General features: G+C 35.7%; 1 protein-coding gene across 3 annotated transcripts in view; it reads right to left on the minus strand.

Moving 5' to 3' along the window:
- Positions 1 to 14,134, minus strand: part of PPIG (peptidylprolyl isomerase G) — a 45,311-nt gene that overhangs the window by 5,491 nt on the left and 25,686 nt on the right. For all 3 annotated transcript variants that reach the window (XM_060152691.1, XM_060152692.1, XM_060152693.1), the window contains exons 10-13: positions 4,074 to 4,287; positions 3,124 to 3,285; positions 1,637 to 1,724; positions 10 to 146 (exon numbers count right to left, since the gene is read on the minus strand). In XM_060152691.1, coding sequence (XP_060008674.1) covers positions 10 to 146; positions 1,637 to 1,724; positions 3,124 to 3,285; positions 4,074 to 4,287 — 601 coding nt within the window. The remainder of the gene's footprint in view (positions 1 to 9; positions 147 to 1,636; positions 1,725 to 3,123; positions 3,286 to 4,073; positions 4,288 to 14,134) is intronic.

Below are 14,134 nucleotides of genomic sequence, written 5' to 3' on the forward strand. Positions count from 1 at the left end.
AAATCTTACTTATCCCCTTTGATCCATCTTTCACCACTTGATACCCTCATTCTTTGAGCTCTCTGCATCTCCTGCCTCCAATGTGGAGGAGTCTCACTACGTCTGAAACGATCCCTGGATCTGGATCTAGAAGGAGTTCGATAACGCTTTAAAAAAAGAGGGGAAAAATTAATATATAAAAATATAAAAGCATTATAACAATTGCTATAGTGTACATATTTCTAGGTTCAAAAATGTCTGATATTTCCATGCCTTCTAAAATAACTAAATTTCCCAATTGTCAGGTAGGAAATCAATGAGGCATAATGTGGTTTGATATCTTTGCTTTCATTGCTAATGAAATGTGTGTTTATATGTTCTTGTTTTAAATATGTCTTGGGTTTAAGTTCTAAAACAGTAAATATCGATAGCTATATCCCACATCAACAAAAGTTCTTTTGAATCCTCAATCATTTTTAAGAGTGTAAAGAGGTCCGAAGACAAAAAAGTTTGAGAACTGCTATGAGAATAGTTAGGAAGCCCTTTATAGTTCAAAGAATATACAATGGTGAACTGAACTAAGATGGTAGGAGTGGAGCTTGAGAGAAGCAGATACATTTCAGAGTATTTAGGAGGTTGAGGTTGGACAGACAGGATTTGGTGATGGATAAGTTATATAAGGTAGGAAAGAAAAGGGGAGAAACAAAATGATTCTTGGGCTTCAGGTTTAAGTGCTTGCACAGGTGGTAGTGTCTGTCACTGAGACCAGAAATCTAAAGGAGGGTCAGGCCTGAAGAAGTGTTTATGCTTACCATTGTATATGATGAGTTTAAAGTGCCCATTAGGCACCTAAATGGTCATCAAATAAACCTTTGATGCCAGAAAGGCAGATGAAAAACTGACAGTTATCAGCATACAGGTACCCAGTGAAGTTACGAGAGTGATTATATTGCCCAAGAAGCATATGCAAAGTGAGAAGAGTTAGAACCCTGAGGTACTACAATATTTAAACATCAGGTAGAAGAGCATGAACTAGCATTGGAAATTTAAGACAGACTGGCCAGAGACAGGAAGAAAAGATGATGGAAGCAAAGGGAAAAGAGTGTTACAAGGAGGGAGATTAAATAAGACAAAGACTGAAAGGATCCAATGGATTCTGTGACTTGGAACTGACCATAAAGCAAGTGCTGTTTTCAGCAGAATGGCAGAAGACAAACTGAAATGGCTGAGGAACAAGTAGGAAGTGAAGAAATAATATACTAAGTATAGCCACGTTGGTTAAAAGTTTTGAAAAAACAAGAAGATATTTAAATTCTGATGAGGAGAATCCAGTGAAGAGAAAGAGTATGAAATATAAGAATAGGGTTAATTTTTAACAAGCATAGGGACACAGTGGTCAGGAAGTAACAAAGGGGTACAAGAAAGACCTCAATCTCGTTTTATACCATGTACATGTAAAATCCATTAACATCCCATGGATTTTCAATGTGGAAGAACCAACACAAAGAAGTTACTATAAAAGGAGAACATATAATTCAACATCCGTATCTACTCTAAATTTTAACTACTTATGTATAAAACAATACTTAAGAAACACTCTAGGATTATTTAAGATAAATGCAATACTATTAGAACTTCTGGGAAAAGAATCACCTACCCTTGGTCCTCTTCCTTTAATTTTCCTGCCAGACCTAGTAACTAAAAGTCGCCTCTGGTATGAAGCAGGCTGGGAGTTAAGTAGATTACTAGAAGGAAGCAGAGGGAAAATTAGAAAACATTATTTTATAAAAATAAATCTGGAGAACATAGCTTTACTGATCTAAACTAATAAATTTAAAGTCTTACATATATAATCAGTGGTTCTCAACCAGGAATGTTATCAATCCTAGTAGTTATCTGGAAAAGTATGGGAGCATTTTTACAACTGTCAATGACTAGAGGGTGCTATTGGTACCGAGTGACAAGTCAGGAATGCTAAAATCTTGTAATGTGTGTAGATGAAGAACTATCCTGTTCCCAAATGCCAACTGTGTCCTGTTGAGAAACACTGTTATATAATCATCACTAAGATGAAGTCAACCTGATAGTGCTAAGGAACTCAGAGTAGGCTACATGCTGTTGAGAGAACAATTTTAAAGCTATCTGATTCTAAAGTATCTTACTATCCTATAAGCAGTTGTTCACTGGTAATAAAACTATAGAGAAATGTAATTAATGTGAATTAAACAGAGACAAGATGGTCTGAATTAGCAAAATGTTTAATATCATGCTTTATACCAGAAAGGGAAACTATTTATTTTCAAATAATAATGAGTTAATATTTAATTAGCACTAACAATATCTGTGTATGTTATATCTGAAAAATGCATTCTAAAGTAGTTCAAATATCTTCTCCTTAATGTTTACTTCCTTAGACACACAATTTCCTATTAACTGAATAAACTCAATCCAATCCATCAAAATTATCCCAATTCAAGTAACCAAGACTTACTTTTATATTTTTACTGTATTGTGAAAGTATAGGGGGAATGTTCAGAATTTTACCACTTTTAAATACATTATTTCCAATTATAAATAAGAGAAAGATACCCATCTTTTTTTCTATCTTTGGACATAATTATTAAAATGATTCATCAAGAACCAACAACTTCTAATACTAATAATGTGAACTTATGTAGAAAAATTTTCGAAGTACTTGAATATGCTGTCAATTTTCAATACCACAATATTGTAAACCAGGCAAGGAAAACAGCATTTTCCCCCATCAGACAAACTGAAAAATAAAGGTTCTTACTTGCTTAAAAGTTTAATGTATACAAATAACAGAGTAAAACACTTGTTTTAAATGGAATTTGTTTGGAATGCCACTTAACAATATCTTTTTGCCATTTGCAGTGCTTGTTTCTTTTTTTTAATTAATGTAACTTTTATTCAAAAATCTGTCTGAATTAAGTCAATTTATCTTTTCAGCTATGTGGTTAGCAAAAAGGAGCCTTGCTAACATTATCCTATTAAGAAATTTCAATCTTGGGACAAGGTCACCAATTAAACCTTATCTAAAATAAGCAAAAATGGTTTTTTAAAAAAGAAAGGTTCTGTGGTAGAGAATGTAGACCAGTTTATAAAATAAACATATTCACATACCACTCTCTCTCTCTCTCCCTGTTCTTCCTTTCTTTTTCATCAGCTTTAGGAGGACTTTTTCTCATTAGGAATCTATTTTCAGGTATTGGAGGGATTTCTTCTGGACGAACAGTAGACTGGGGTTGTGCTTCAAGATTTTCAGCCTCACTTTCACTAGATGCGCTTTAAAAGAAACACACACAACAAATTCCACTTGGTTATTATGTACCTACCCCGATTTTCCAATTGTTGGTATTTCTTTCCTTTGTAATATGTACAATATATGCATCATTCTGTCCCCGATCTCTGACCAAAAATGCAATTACATGGGGAAAATACTCATTCCTCTGACAAACCAACCAAAAACCAAAACCAAATGTTTCTGTTATCACATTCTCAAAAAATATTTTCCAATAAAATGGAACCAAAATATGATACTTCATGTGCAATGCCCTCTGATAAATTTAAAATACTTGAAAATATAGGTAAAGAAACTGCTTTAGAGGCAACAGGTTTATAAAGATGAGTTTTAGTACAACCATAGATTATTTCAGACAAAACAGGAAAGAAAAGAAATATGCTGACATTATCTGCTTTCTACCCTATGCTATCATAGGAGGAAAAAAAATAAAGAACAAAAAAGCGAGAGACTGCTACAGAAAATAAAACAGTCATTGGTTTCCTATAATTCTCACTAATCTTATATTCCTCCCATAAAATATAAACCTATATAACCAAAAGGTCATTGAATTCAGACAAAATGAACTGAATGGTTTGGTTGAAAATTAAAATGAATGTCCCCAAATTTAATCTATAGACTGTAGAATATCAAAATGGTCTTATACTTCATGCTATGAAACATTTCTCACTATTTTCATGTTCCATATAATTGATCCAAAATCCCAATAAATTTATATATAAACAGAAGGGAATTAGAATACAAAGTCAGTACTGTAAAAGTAAATTAAGACCTTTTCTTGCTTTTCTTTCGCTTCTTCTTTTCTTTCTTGTGTTTACGAGAATTTTTCCTATGTTTCTTCTTTCTTTTTTTTGATTTCTCTTCAGAAGCACTTTCAGAATCAGAAGAATCAGAAGAGGACTGAGAATCGCTTGAACTATCTGAGTCACTGGATGATGATGAGGAGGAGGAGGAGGATTTATGCCTTTTCTTTTCTTCTTTCCTAGCTTTAATAAAAAGCAAAACGGTTTGGTGAACACTTTTTAGACAAACTTTGTAAGTGGAAGTTTAGATTTTTTTGCAGATTCTCAAAGTCCAGTATTTAACACTTAGCTCATCCAGCTATTTGACCTGAGGGGTACAGGAAAGGAGTTAAGACTCAAGATTAGAATCCAGATCTCCAGACTCATGGGGCAGAGTTATATTTATATCTAAAGAACTCTGGAAAAGTAATAGGTAAATCTAAAACATTAAACTAAGTTAATTTTAGGAATCATATGAATAACATACTTTTTTAAAGGCACAGAAATAACACTCAAGAATCCCAGATTCTAATCTTTTTGTAGTTTTCAACTTTTTCTCTTATCAATATTGGAAGTACAACTGTAGGAGAGAAGTAATAGAAAAAATACTATGCATGAATGTGGAAAGATAAGAAACACGATTCCACTGGCATGGGCTTATTCAATGCCTGAGTATTCCTCTAATGATTAAGAAATTTAGCTTTGGTTGAACAGCAGACTTACAACAGAGGGTAGTGGTAGTCATTTGCCAATGATTAATAAATATGTTTTGGGGTCTCTACAAAAAGTAATTTCAAATTTAAATTTTATTTTGGGTTAAGGAAGTTTAATTTTAAAAGGGGTCCCAAAACTCAAATGCTTTAAGGATGAGGAAACTAACACAAATAAGTGAGGTTAACCAGGAAATGGAGGAAGATATGACAGACTGGACAGAGCTTCGCCCACCTAACAGTATTCTAATTCCAACCATGGTGGACTTAAAGAAGTGAATTCAACGATCTGATTAAAAAATGGGCAGAGAACCTGAATAAACATTTTTCCAAAGGAGACATACAGATGCCAACAGGCACATGAAAAGATGCTCAACATCACTAATCATCAGAGAAATGCAAATCAAAACAATGAGATAGCACCTCACACCTGTCAGAATGGCTATTATCAAAAAGACAACACATAACAAGCATTGGTGAGGATGTGGAGAAAAGGGACCCCTTGTGCACTGTTTGTGAGAATGTAAATTGATATAGCCAGTATGGGAAGTAGCATGGAGGATCCTCAAGAAGTTAAAATAGCAGTGCCATACGACCCAGCAATTCTATTTCTGGGTATTTATCAAAAAAAAACTAAAACACTAATTCTGAAAGATATATGCAACTCAACCTTCACTGAAGCATTATTTACAATAGCCAAGATATGGAAGCAACCTAAGTGTCCACTGATATGTGAATGGATAAAGAAGATGTAGCGTGCGCGCACACACACACATGCGCGCACACGCAATGGAATATTACTTAGCCATAAAAAAGGAAGGACCTCCTACCCCTTGTGACAACATGGATGGATCTAGAGGGTATTATGCTAAGTGAAATAAGTCAGACAGAAAAAGGCAAATACTGTGTGATTTCAATTATATGTGGAATCTAAAAAACAAAACAAATGAACAAACATAACAAAACAGAAACAGACTCATAGATACAGTGAAGAAACTAGTGGTTGCCAGAGGAGAAGGCGATTAAGGGGGTGGGGAAATAGGTTTATGGGATTAAGAAGTACAAACTTCCAGTTATAAAATAAGTCATGGGGATGTAGTGTAGAGCACAGGGAATATAGTCAATAATATTGTAATATCCCTGTATGGTGACAGAGAATAACTAGACTTATTATAGTGATCATTTTGTAATGTATAAAAATATCAAATCACTGTTGTATACCTGAAATCAATAGGATATTTTCAGTCCATTATGCCTTAATTAAAAAAGAAGTAAGTGAATTCAGGCTAAAGCTGGGACAATATTGATATATGGATAACTACAATACAGTGGAACAGAAAATACATTAGAATCCAGATATAGGTAAATAAAATATAAATCATTTATCCTTCTTATCGTATATGAATTGTTCCACTGGCTAACCAAATAGAAGATGAAGGGAAGATGCTCTTTATCAAAAGTACTCCAAGAATAAATGAATAAGGAATTACACAGTTAGAATATCACCATTTCACAACTCCTAAGGAGGCACTGCCCACCAATGGCCACTGCAGAGCACAGAGACAACCTGTCCTAAGTGACCCTTGCTCCCATCAAATAGAATTTAAAAAAATCAAAACTATATCTGATCAATTTTCTAGATCTAACTACAAAGTTATATGAAATAGAAGCACAGAAGGAACACATTACATAACAGAAGGATGCAATCCGTAAAATTCAGTGTGTGCAATAATGGGAAAGAAACACTACAGGACAAATGACCTAGCTTGTTCAACAAATAAATCTCAAGAAACATAAAAAGAAATGGTGGGATAATCTATTAAAAACAAAAAAAATTTACAACACCAACCCAAATGTTTGAACCTGATTTGGATTCAAATTCAAACATCAAAAAATTAACATTAACTAAACAATTAGAAATTTGAACACTGTTAAGGATTTCTGACATTTAGGAACATATGTGTATATATGTCTGCATATGATTATGGTACGGTTATTTTTTTCAAAAGAGTCACCTTTTAGAGATAGTGAAATATTTATCAATAAAATGTTATGCCTAGAATTTACTTCAAACAGGAAATGGAGAACTGTCCAAGGACAGGTAACATGAGATTAGCCATAAATTAACTGGTAAAGATGGGTAATGAACATGGGTAATTTGTTATACAATTTCAATCACTTTTGTACATGTTAGTATTTTCCATAATTAAAAAAAAATCAAAGAGAACAAAGACAATATCTTTGGACTGACTGTTGGCTGTTTACAGACCTTAATTGAAAGGGTTAACAGCTGGTTTGTAACCTTTCTGTTAGCTTCAGAACACCTGAGGATTTGGCACTTGGTTGGCACTTGGCCAAATTATTCCTGAAACGTATTTACTTATTTATGACTGCATTGGGGCCTTCTCTAGTTGTGGTGAGTGGGGGCTAACTCTTCATTGTGGTGCACAGGCTTCTCATTGTGGTGGCTTCTCTTGTTGTGGAGCACAGGCTCTAGGCGTGCAGGCTTCAGCAGTTGTGGCACACAGGATCAGTAGTTGTGGCACACGGGCTTAGTTCTAAGCTCCACAGCGTGTGGGATCTTCCCGGACCAGGGATCGAGCCAGTGTCCCTCCCCTGCATTGGCAGGAGGATTCCTAACCACTGCATCACCAGGGAAGTCCCTCTTGAAACTCTTAACTCAGAATTTATAGGAGTGTACTGAGTTACAGAGATAAATGAGAATCTGGCTGGAGTTACTGTGTACTTGCCCAAGGGTCTGTGGTTCACTGTTAAGATTATTTCTCTGATACGGAAGAGATGCTGCTGCACTGGAGAATGGGAACAAGGTATAAAAGCTGAAGGAACTCAAGAGGTAATAGCTTCAATGAACTTATTAGGTAGTCTTCGTCACCCAGTCATGCTCCTCAGGACCACGAACCTATTAAGCTGAGATGCCTAGGATATATGCAAGTTCTGCCTAGAACTCATGACATCTCTAATATGACACTACTGTTCAAGCTGTGCTGTTTCCTGTCCTATATCCTTTCTTAATGATAAATAAGCTTAGTGCTGAGTGAAGCCTATCTTGTCTCATGAGTCCAATTGTTTATCTGATACCAAAACCACTGTTGATGGTGAGGCAGTATGGGTATGCAAACTGAAAAACCTACTTGCATATACTAAAAACCTGAGGGGGGAGAATCAAACTTAAAGAAACCTAAGGAAGAAAATAAATTCATAATGCATATGAGTAACTCTAAATACAAATATCTGAGGCCATATAATATGGAGACAAAATAAAAATATTCCATATAAGCACAGAATACAGCTGTTAAAATTACTTGACAAAACATAGTAATGCTCTTCCCCATGATTAACAAAGCTTTATTCACCAGCTCCAATTTATATTTATTTTGCATTGTGATTCTTTCCTGAGAAATACACTGAAGTTGGTTTCGTTAAAAGGCAAGCCCGAGAAGCAAGAAGAACTACAGAGTCCTGCAGCCTGTGCAACGAAAACCACATTCACAGAAAGACAGACAAAATGAAAAGGCAGAGGACTATGTACCAGATGAAGGAACAAGATAAAACTGCAGAAAAACAACTAAATGGAGATAGGCAAAATTCCAGAAAAAGAATTCAGAATGACAGTGAAGATGATCTGGGACCCTGGAAAAAGAATGGAAGCAAAGATCGAGAAGATGCAAGAAATGTTTAACAAAGACCTAGAAGAATTAAAGAACAAACACCTAGAAGAATTAAAGAACAAACAAACAGAGATGAACAATACAATAACTGAAATGAAAAATACACTAGAAAGAATCAACAGCAGAATAAATGAGGCAGAAGAATGGATAGGTGACCTAGAAGACACAATGATGGAATTCACTGCCACGGAACAGAATAAAGAAAAAAGAATGAAAAGAAATGAAGACAGCCTAAGAGACCTCTGGGACAACATTAAACACACCAACATTCGCATTACAGGGGTCCCAGAAGGAGAAGAGAGAGAGAAAGGACCAGACAAAATATGTGAAAAGATTACAGTCGAAAACTTCCCTAACATGGGAAAGGAAATAGCCACCCAAGTCCAGGAAGCACAGTGAGTCCCATACAGAATAAACTCAAGGAGAAACACGCTGAGACACACAGTAATTAAATCGGCAAAAATTAAAGACACAGAAAAATTATTGAAAGCAGCAAGGGAAAAATGACAAATAACACACAAGGAAAGTGCCATAAGGTTAACAGCTGATTTCTCAGCAGAAACTCTACAAGCCAGTAGGGAGTGGCATGATATACTTAAAGTGATGAAAGGGAAGAACCTACAACAAAGATAACTCTACCTGGTAAGGATCTCACTCAGATTCGATGGAGAAATCAAAAGCTTTACAGACAAGCAAAAGCTAAGAGAATTCAGTACCACCAAACCAGCTCTACAACAAATGCCAAAGGAACTTCTCTAAGTGGGAAACACAAGAGAAGAAAAGGACCTACAAAAACAAACCCAAAACAATTAAGAAAATGGTCATAGGAACATACATATGGATAATTACCTTAAACGTGAATGGATTAAATGCTCCAAACAAAAGACACAGGTTTGCTGAATGGATACAAAAACAAGACTCATATATATGCTGTCTACAAGAGACCCATTTCAGACCTACAGACACATACAGACTGAAAGTGAGGGGATGGAAAAAGATATTCCATGCAAATGGAAATCAGAAGGAAGCTGGAGTAGCAATACTCATATCAGATAAAATAGACTTTAAAATAAAGAAAGTTACAAGAGACAAGGAAGGACACTACATAACGATCAAGGGATCAATCCAAGAAGAAGATATAACAATTATAAATATATATGCACCCAACATAGGAACACCTCAATATATAAGGCAACCGCTAACAGCTGTAAAGGAGGAAATCAACAGTGACACAATAATAGTGGGGGACTTTAACACCTCACACCAATGCCAGATTATCCAAACAGAAAATTAATAAGGAAACAAAAGCTTTAAATGACACAGTAGACCAAACAGGTTTAATTGATATTTATAGGACATTCTATCCAAAAACAGCAGATTACACTTTCTTCTCAAGTGCGCACGGAACATTCTCCAGGATCGATCTTGGGTCACAAATCAAGCCTCAGTAAATTTAAGAAAATTGAAATCATATCAAGCATCTTTTCCGACCACAACGCTATGAGATTAGAAATGAATTACAGGGGAAAAAACATAAAAAGCACAGACACATGGAGGCTAAACACTACGTTACTAAATAACCAAGAGATCACTGAAGAAATCAAAAAATACCTAGAAACAAATGACAATGAAAACATGACGATCCAAGACCTATGGGCTGCAGCAAAAGCAGTTCTAAGAGGGAAGCTTATAGCTATACAAGCCTACCTCAAGAATCAAGAAAAATCTCAAATAAATAATCTAACCTTACCCCTAAAGGAACTAGAGAAAGAAGAACAAACAAAACCCAAAGTTAGCAGAAGCAAAGAAATCATTAAGATCAGAGCATAAATAATTGAAATAGAGACAAAGAAAACCATAGCAAAGATCAATAAAACTAAAAGCTGGTACTTTGAGAAGATAAACAAAATTGATAAACCATTAGCCAGACTCATCAAGCAGGAGAGGACTCAAATCAATAAAACTAGAAATGAAAAAGGAGAAGTTACAACAGACACTGCAGAAATACAAAGCATCCTAAAAGACTACTACAAGCAACTCTATGCCAATAAAATGGACAACCTGGAAGAAATGGACAAATTCTTAGAAAGGTATAACCTTCTAAGACTGAACCAGGAAGAAACAGAAAATATGAACAGACCAATCACAAGTAATGAAATTGAAACTGTGATTAAAAATCTTCCAACAAACAAAAGTCCAGGACCAGATGGCTTCACAGGTGAATTCTATCGAACATTTAGAGAAGAGCTAACACCCATCTTTCTCAAACTCTTCCAAAAAATTGCAGAGGAAGGAACACTTCCAAACTCATTCTATAAGGCCACCATCACCCTGATACCAAAACCAGACAAAAATAGTAGAAAAAAAGAAAATTACAGACCAATATCACTGATGAATATAGATGCAAAATTCCTCAACAAAATCCTAGCAAACAGAATTCAACAGCACATTAAAAGGATCATACACCATGATCAAGTGGGATTTATCCCAGGGATGCAAGGATTCTTCAATATATGCAAATCAATCAATCTAATACAACATATTAACAAATTGAAGAATAAAAACCATATGATCATCTCAATAGATGCAGAAAAAGCTTTTGACAAAATTCAACACCCATTTATAATAAAAACACTCCAAAAAGTGGGCATAGAGGGAACCTACCTCAACATAATAAAGGCCATATACGACAAACCCACATCCAACATCATTCTCAATGGTGAAAAACTGAAAGCATGTCCTCTAAGATCAGGAACAAGACAAGGATGTCCACTCTCACTGCTATTATTTAACATAGTTTTTGGAAGTCCTGGCCACGGCAATCAGAGACAAAAAAGAAATAAAAGGAATACAAATTGGAAAAGAAGAAGTAAAACTGTCACTGTTTGCAGGTGACATGATACTATATATAGAGAATCCTAAAGATGCCACCAGAAAACAACTAGAGCTAATCAATGAATTTGGTAAAGCTGCAGGATACAAAATTAATGCACAGAAATCTTTCATTCCTATACACTAATGATGAAAAATCTGAAAGAGAAATTAAGGAAACACTCCCATTTACCACTGCAACAAAAAGAATAAAATACCTAGGAATAAACCTACCTAGGGAGACAAAAGACCTGTATGCAGAAAACTGTAAGACACTGAGGAAAGAAATTAAAGATGATACCAACAGATGGAGAGATATACCATATTCTTGGATTGGAAGAAGCAATATTGTGAAAATGACTCTACTACCCAAAGCAATCTACAGATTCAATGCAATCCCTATCAAATTACCAATGGCATTTTTTACGGAACTATAACAAAAAAATCTTAAAATTTGTATGGAGACACAAAAGACCCTGAATAGCCAAAGCAGTCTTGAGGGAAAAAAACGGAGCTGGAGGACTCAGACTCCCTGACTTGAGACTATACTACAAAGCTACAGTAATCAAGACAGTATGGTACTGGCACAAAAACAGAAACATACATCAATGGAACAAGAGGGAAAGCCCAGCGATAAACCCACGCACCTATGGTCAACTAATCTATGACAAAGGAGGTAAGGATATACAATGGAGAAATGACAGTCTCTTCAACAAGTGGTGCTGGGAAAGCTGGACAGCTACATGTAAAAGAATGAAATTAGAACACTCTCTAACACCATACACAAAAATAAGCTCCAAATGGATTAAAGACCTAAATGTAAGACCGGACACTATAAAATTCTTAGAGGAAAACATAGGAAGAACACTCTTTGACACAAATCACAGCAAGATCTTTTTTGATCCACCTCCTAGAGTAATGGACATAAAAACAAAAGTAAACAAATGGGACCTAATGAAACTTAAAAGCTTTTGTACAGCAAAGGAAACCATAAACAAGACAAAAAGACAACCCTCAGAATGGGAGAAAATATTTGCAAACGAATCAACAGACAAAGGATTAATCTCTAAAATACATAAACAGCCCATGCAGCTCAATATTAAAAAAACAAACAACCCAATCCAAAAAGGGTCAGAAGACCTAAATAGACATTTCTCCGAAAAAGACATACAGATGGCCAAGAAGCACATGAAAAGCTGCTCAACATCACTAATTTAATTAGAGAAATGCAAACCAAAACTACAATGAGGTATCACCTTACACCAGTTAGAATGGGCTTCATCAGAAAATCTACAATCAAATGCTGGAGAAGGTGTGGAGAAAGGGAACCCTCTTGCACTGCTGGTGGGAATGTAAACTGACACAGCCACTATGGAGAACAGTATGGAGGTTCCTTAAAAAACTAAAAATAGGGCTTCCCTGGTGCACAGTCGTTGAGAGTCCACCTGCCGATGCAGGGGACATGGGCTCGTGCCCCGGTCCGGGAAGATCCCACATGCTGCGGAGCGGCTGGGCCCGTGAGCCATGGCCACTGAGCCTGCGCGTCCGGAGCCTGTGCTCCAGAACGGGAGAGGCCACAACAGTGAGAGGCCCATGTACCGCAAAAAAAAAAAAAAAAAAAAAACCTAACTAAAAATAGAATTACCATATGATCCAGCAAGACCGCTACTGGGCATATACTCAGAGAAAACCACAATTCAAAAAGACACATGCGCCCCAATATTCATTGCAGCACTATTTACAATAGTCAGGTCATGGAAGCAACCTAAATGCCCATCGACAGACGAATGGATAAAGAAGTTGTGGTACATATATACAATGGAATATTACTCAGCCATGAAAAGGAATGAAATTGGGTCATTTGTTGAGGCGTGGATGGATCTAGAGACTGTCATACAGAGTGAAATAAGTCAGAAAGAGAAAAACAAATATCGTATATTAACGCATATATATGGAACCTAGAAAAATGGTACAGATGAACTGGTCTGCAGGGCAGAAATTGAGACACAGATGTAGAGAGTAAACATATGGACACCAAGGGCAGAAAGCTGCGGGGTGGTGGTGGTGGTGGTGTGATGAATTGGGCGATTGGGATTGACATGTATACACTGATGTGTATAAAATTGATGACTAATAAGAATGTGCTGTATAAAAAAATAATAATAAATAAGATACAAGGATATATTGTACAACACAGAAAAAAAAAAAGACCCACTTCAGACCCAGGGACTCATACAGACTGAAAGTGAGGGGATGGAAAACGATATTCCATGCAAATAGAAATCAGAAGAAAGCTGTAGTAATACTCATGACAGATAAAACAGACCTTAAAATAACGTTGTAAGAGATAAAGAAGGACACTACAAAATGATCAAGGGATCAATCCAAGAAAAAGATATAATAATTATAAATATATATACACCAACACAGGAGCACCTCAATCCATAAGGCAAATGCTAACAGCTATAAAAGAGGAAACTGAGAGTGACACAATAATAGTGGGGGACTTTAACACCTCACTTACACCAATGGACAGATCATCCAGACAGAAAGTTAATAAGAAGCACAAGCTTTAAATGACACAATAAACCAGATAGATTTAATTGATATTTATAGGACATTCCATCCAAAAATAGCAGATTACACTTTCTTCTCAAGTGCACATGGAACATTCTCCAGTATAGATCACATCTTGGGTCACAAATCAAGCCTCAGTAAATTTAAGAAAACTGAAATCATATCAAACATCTTTTCCGACCACAACTCTATGAGATTAGAAAT

This window comes from Lagenorhynchus albirostris, chromosome 6 (assembly GCF_949774975.1).
Source record: "Lagenorhynchus albirostris chromosome 6, mLagAlb1.1, whole genome shotgun sequence".
Lineage (NCBI taxonomy): Eukaryota > Metazoa > Chordata > Mammalia > Artiodactyla > Delphinidae > Lagenorhynchus > Lagenorhynchus albirostris.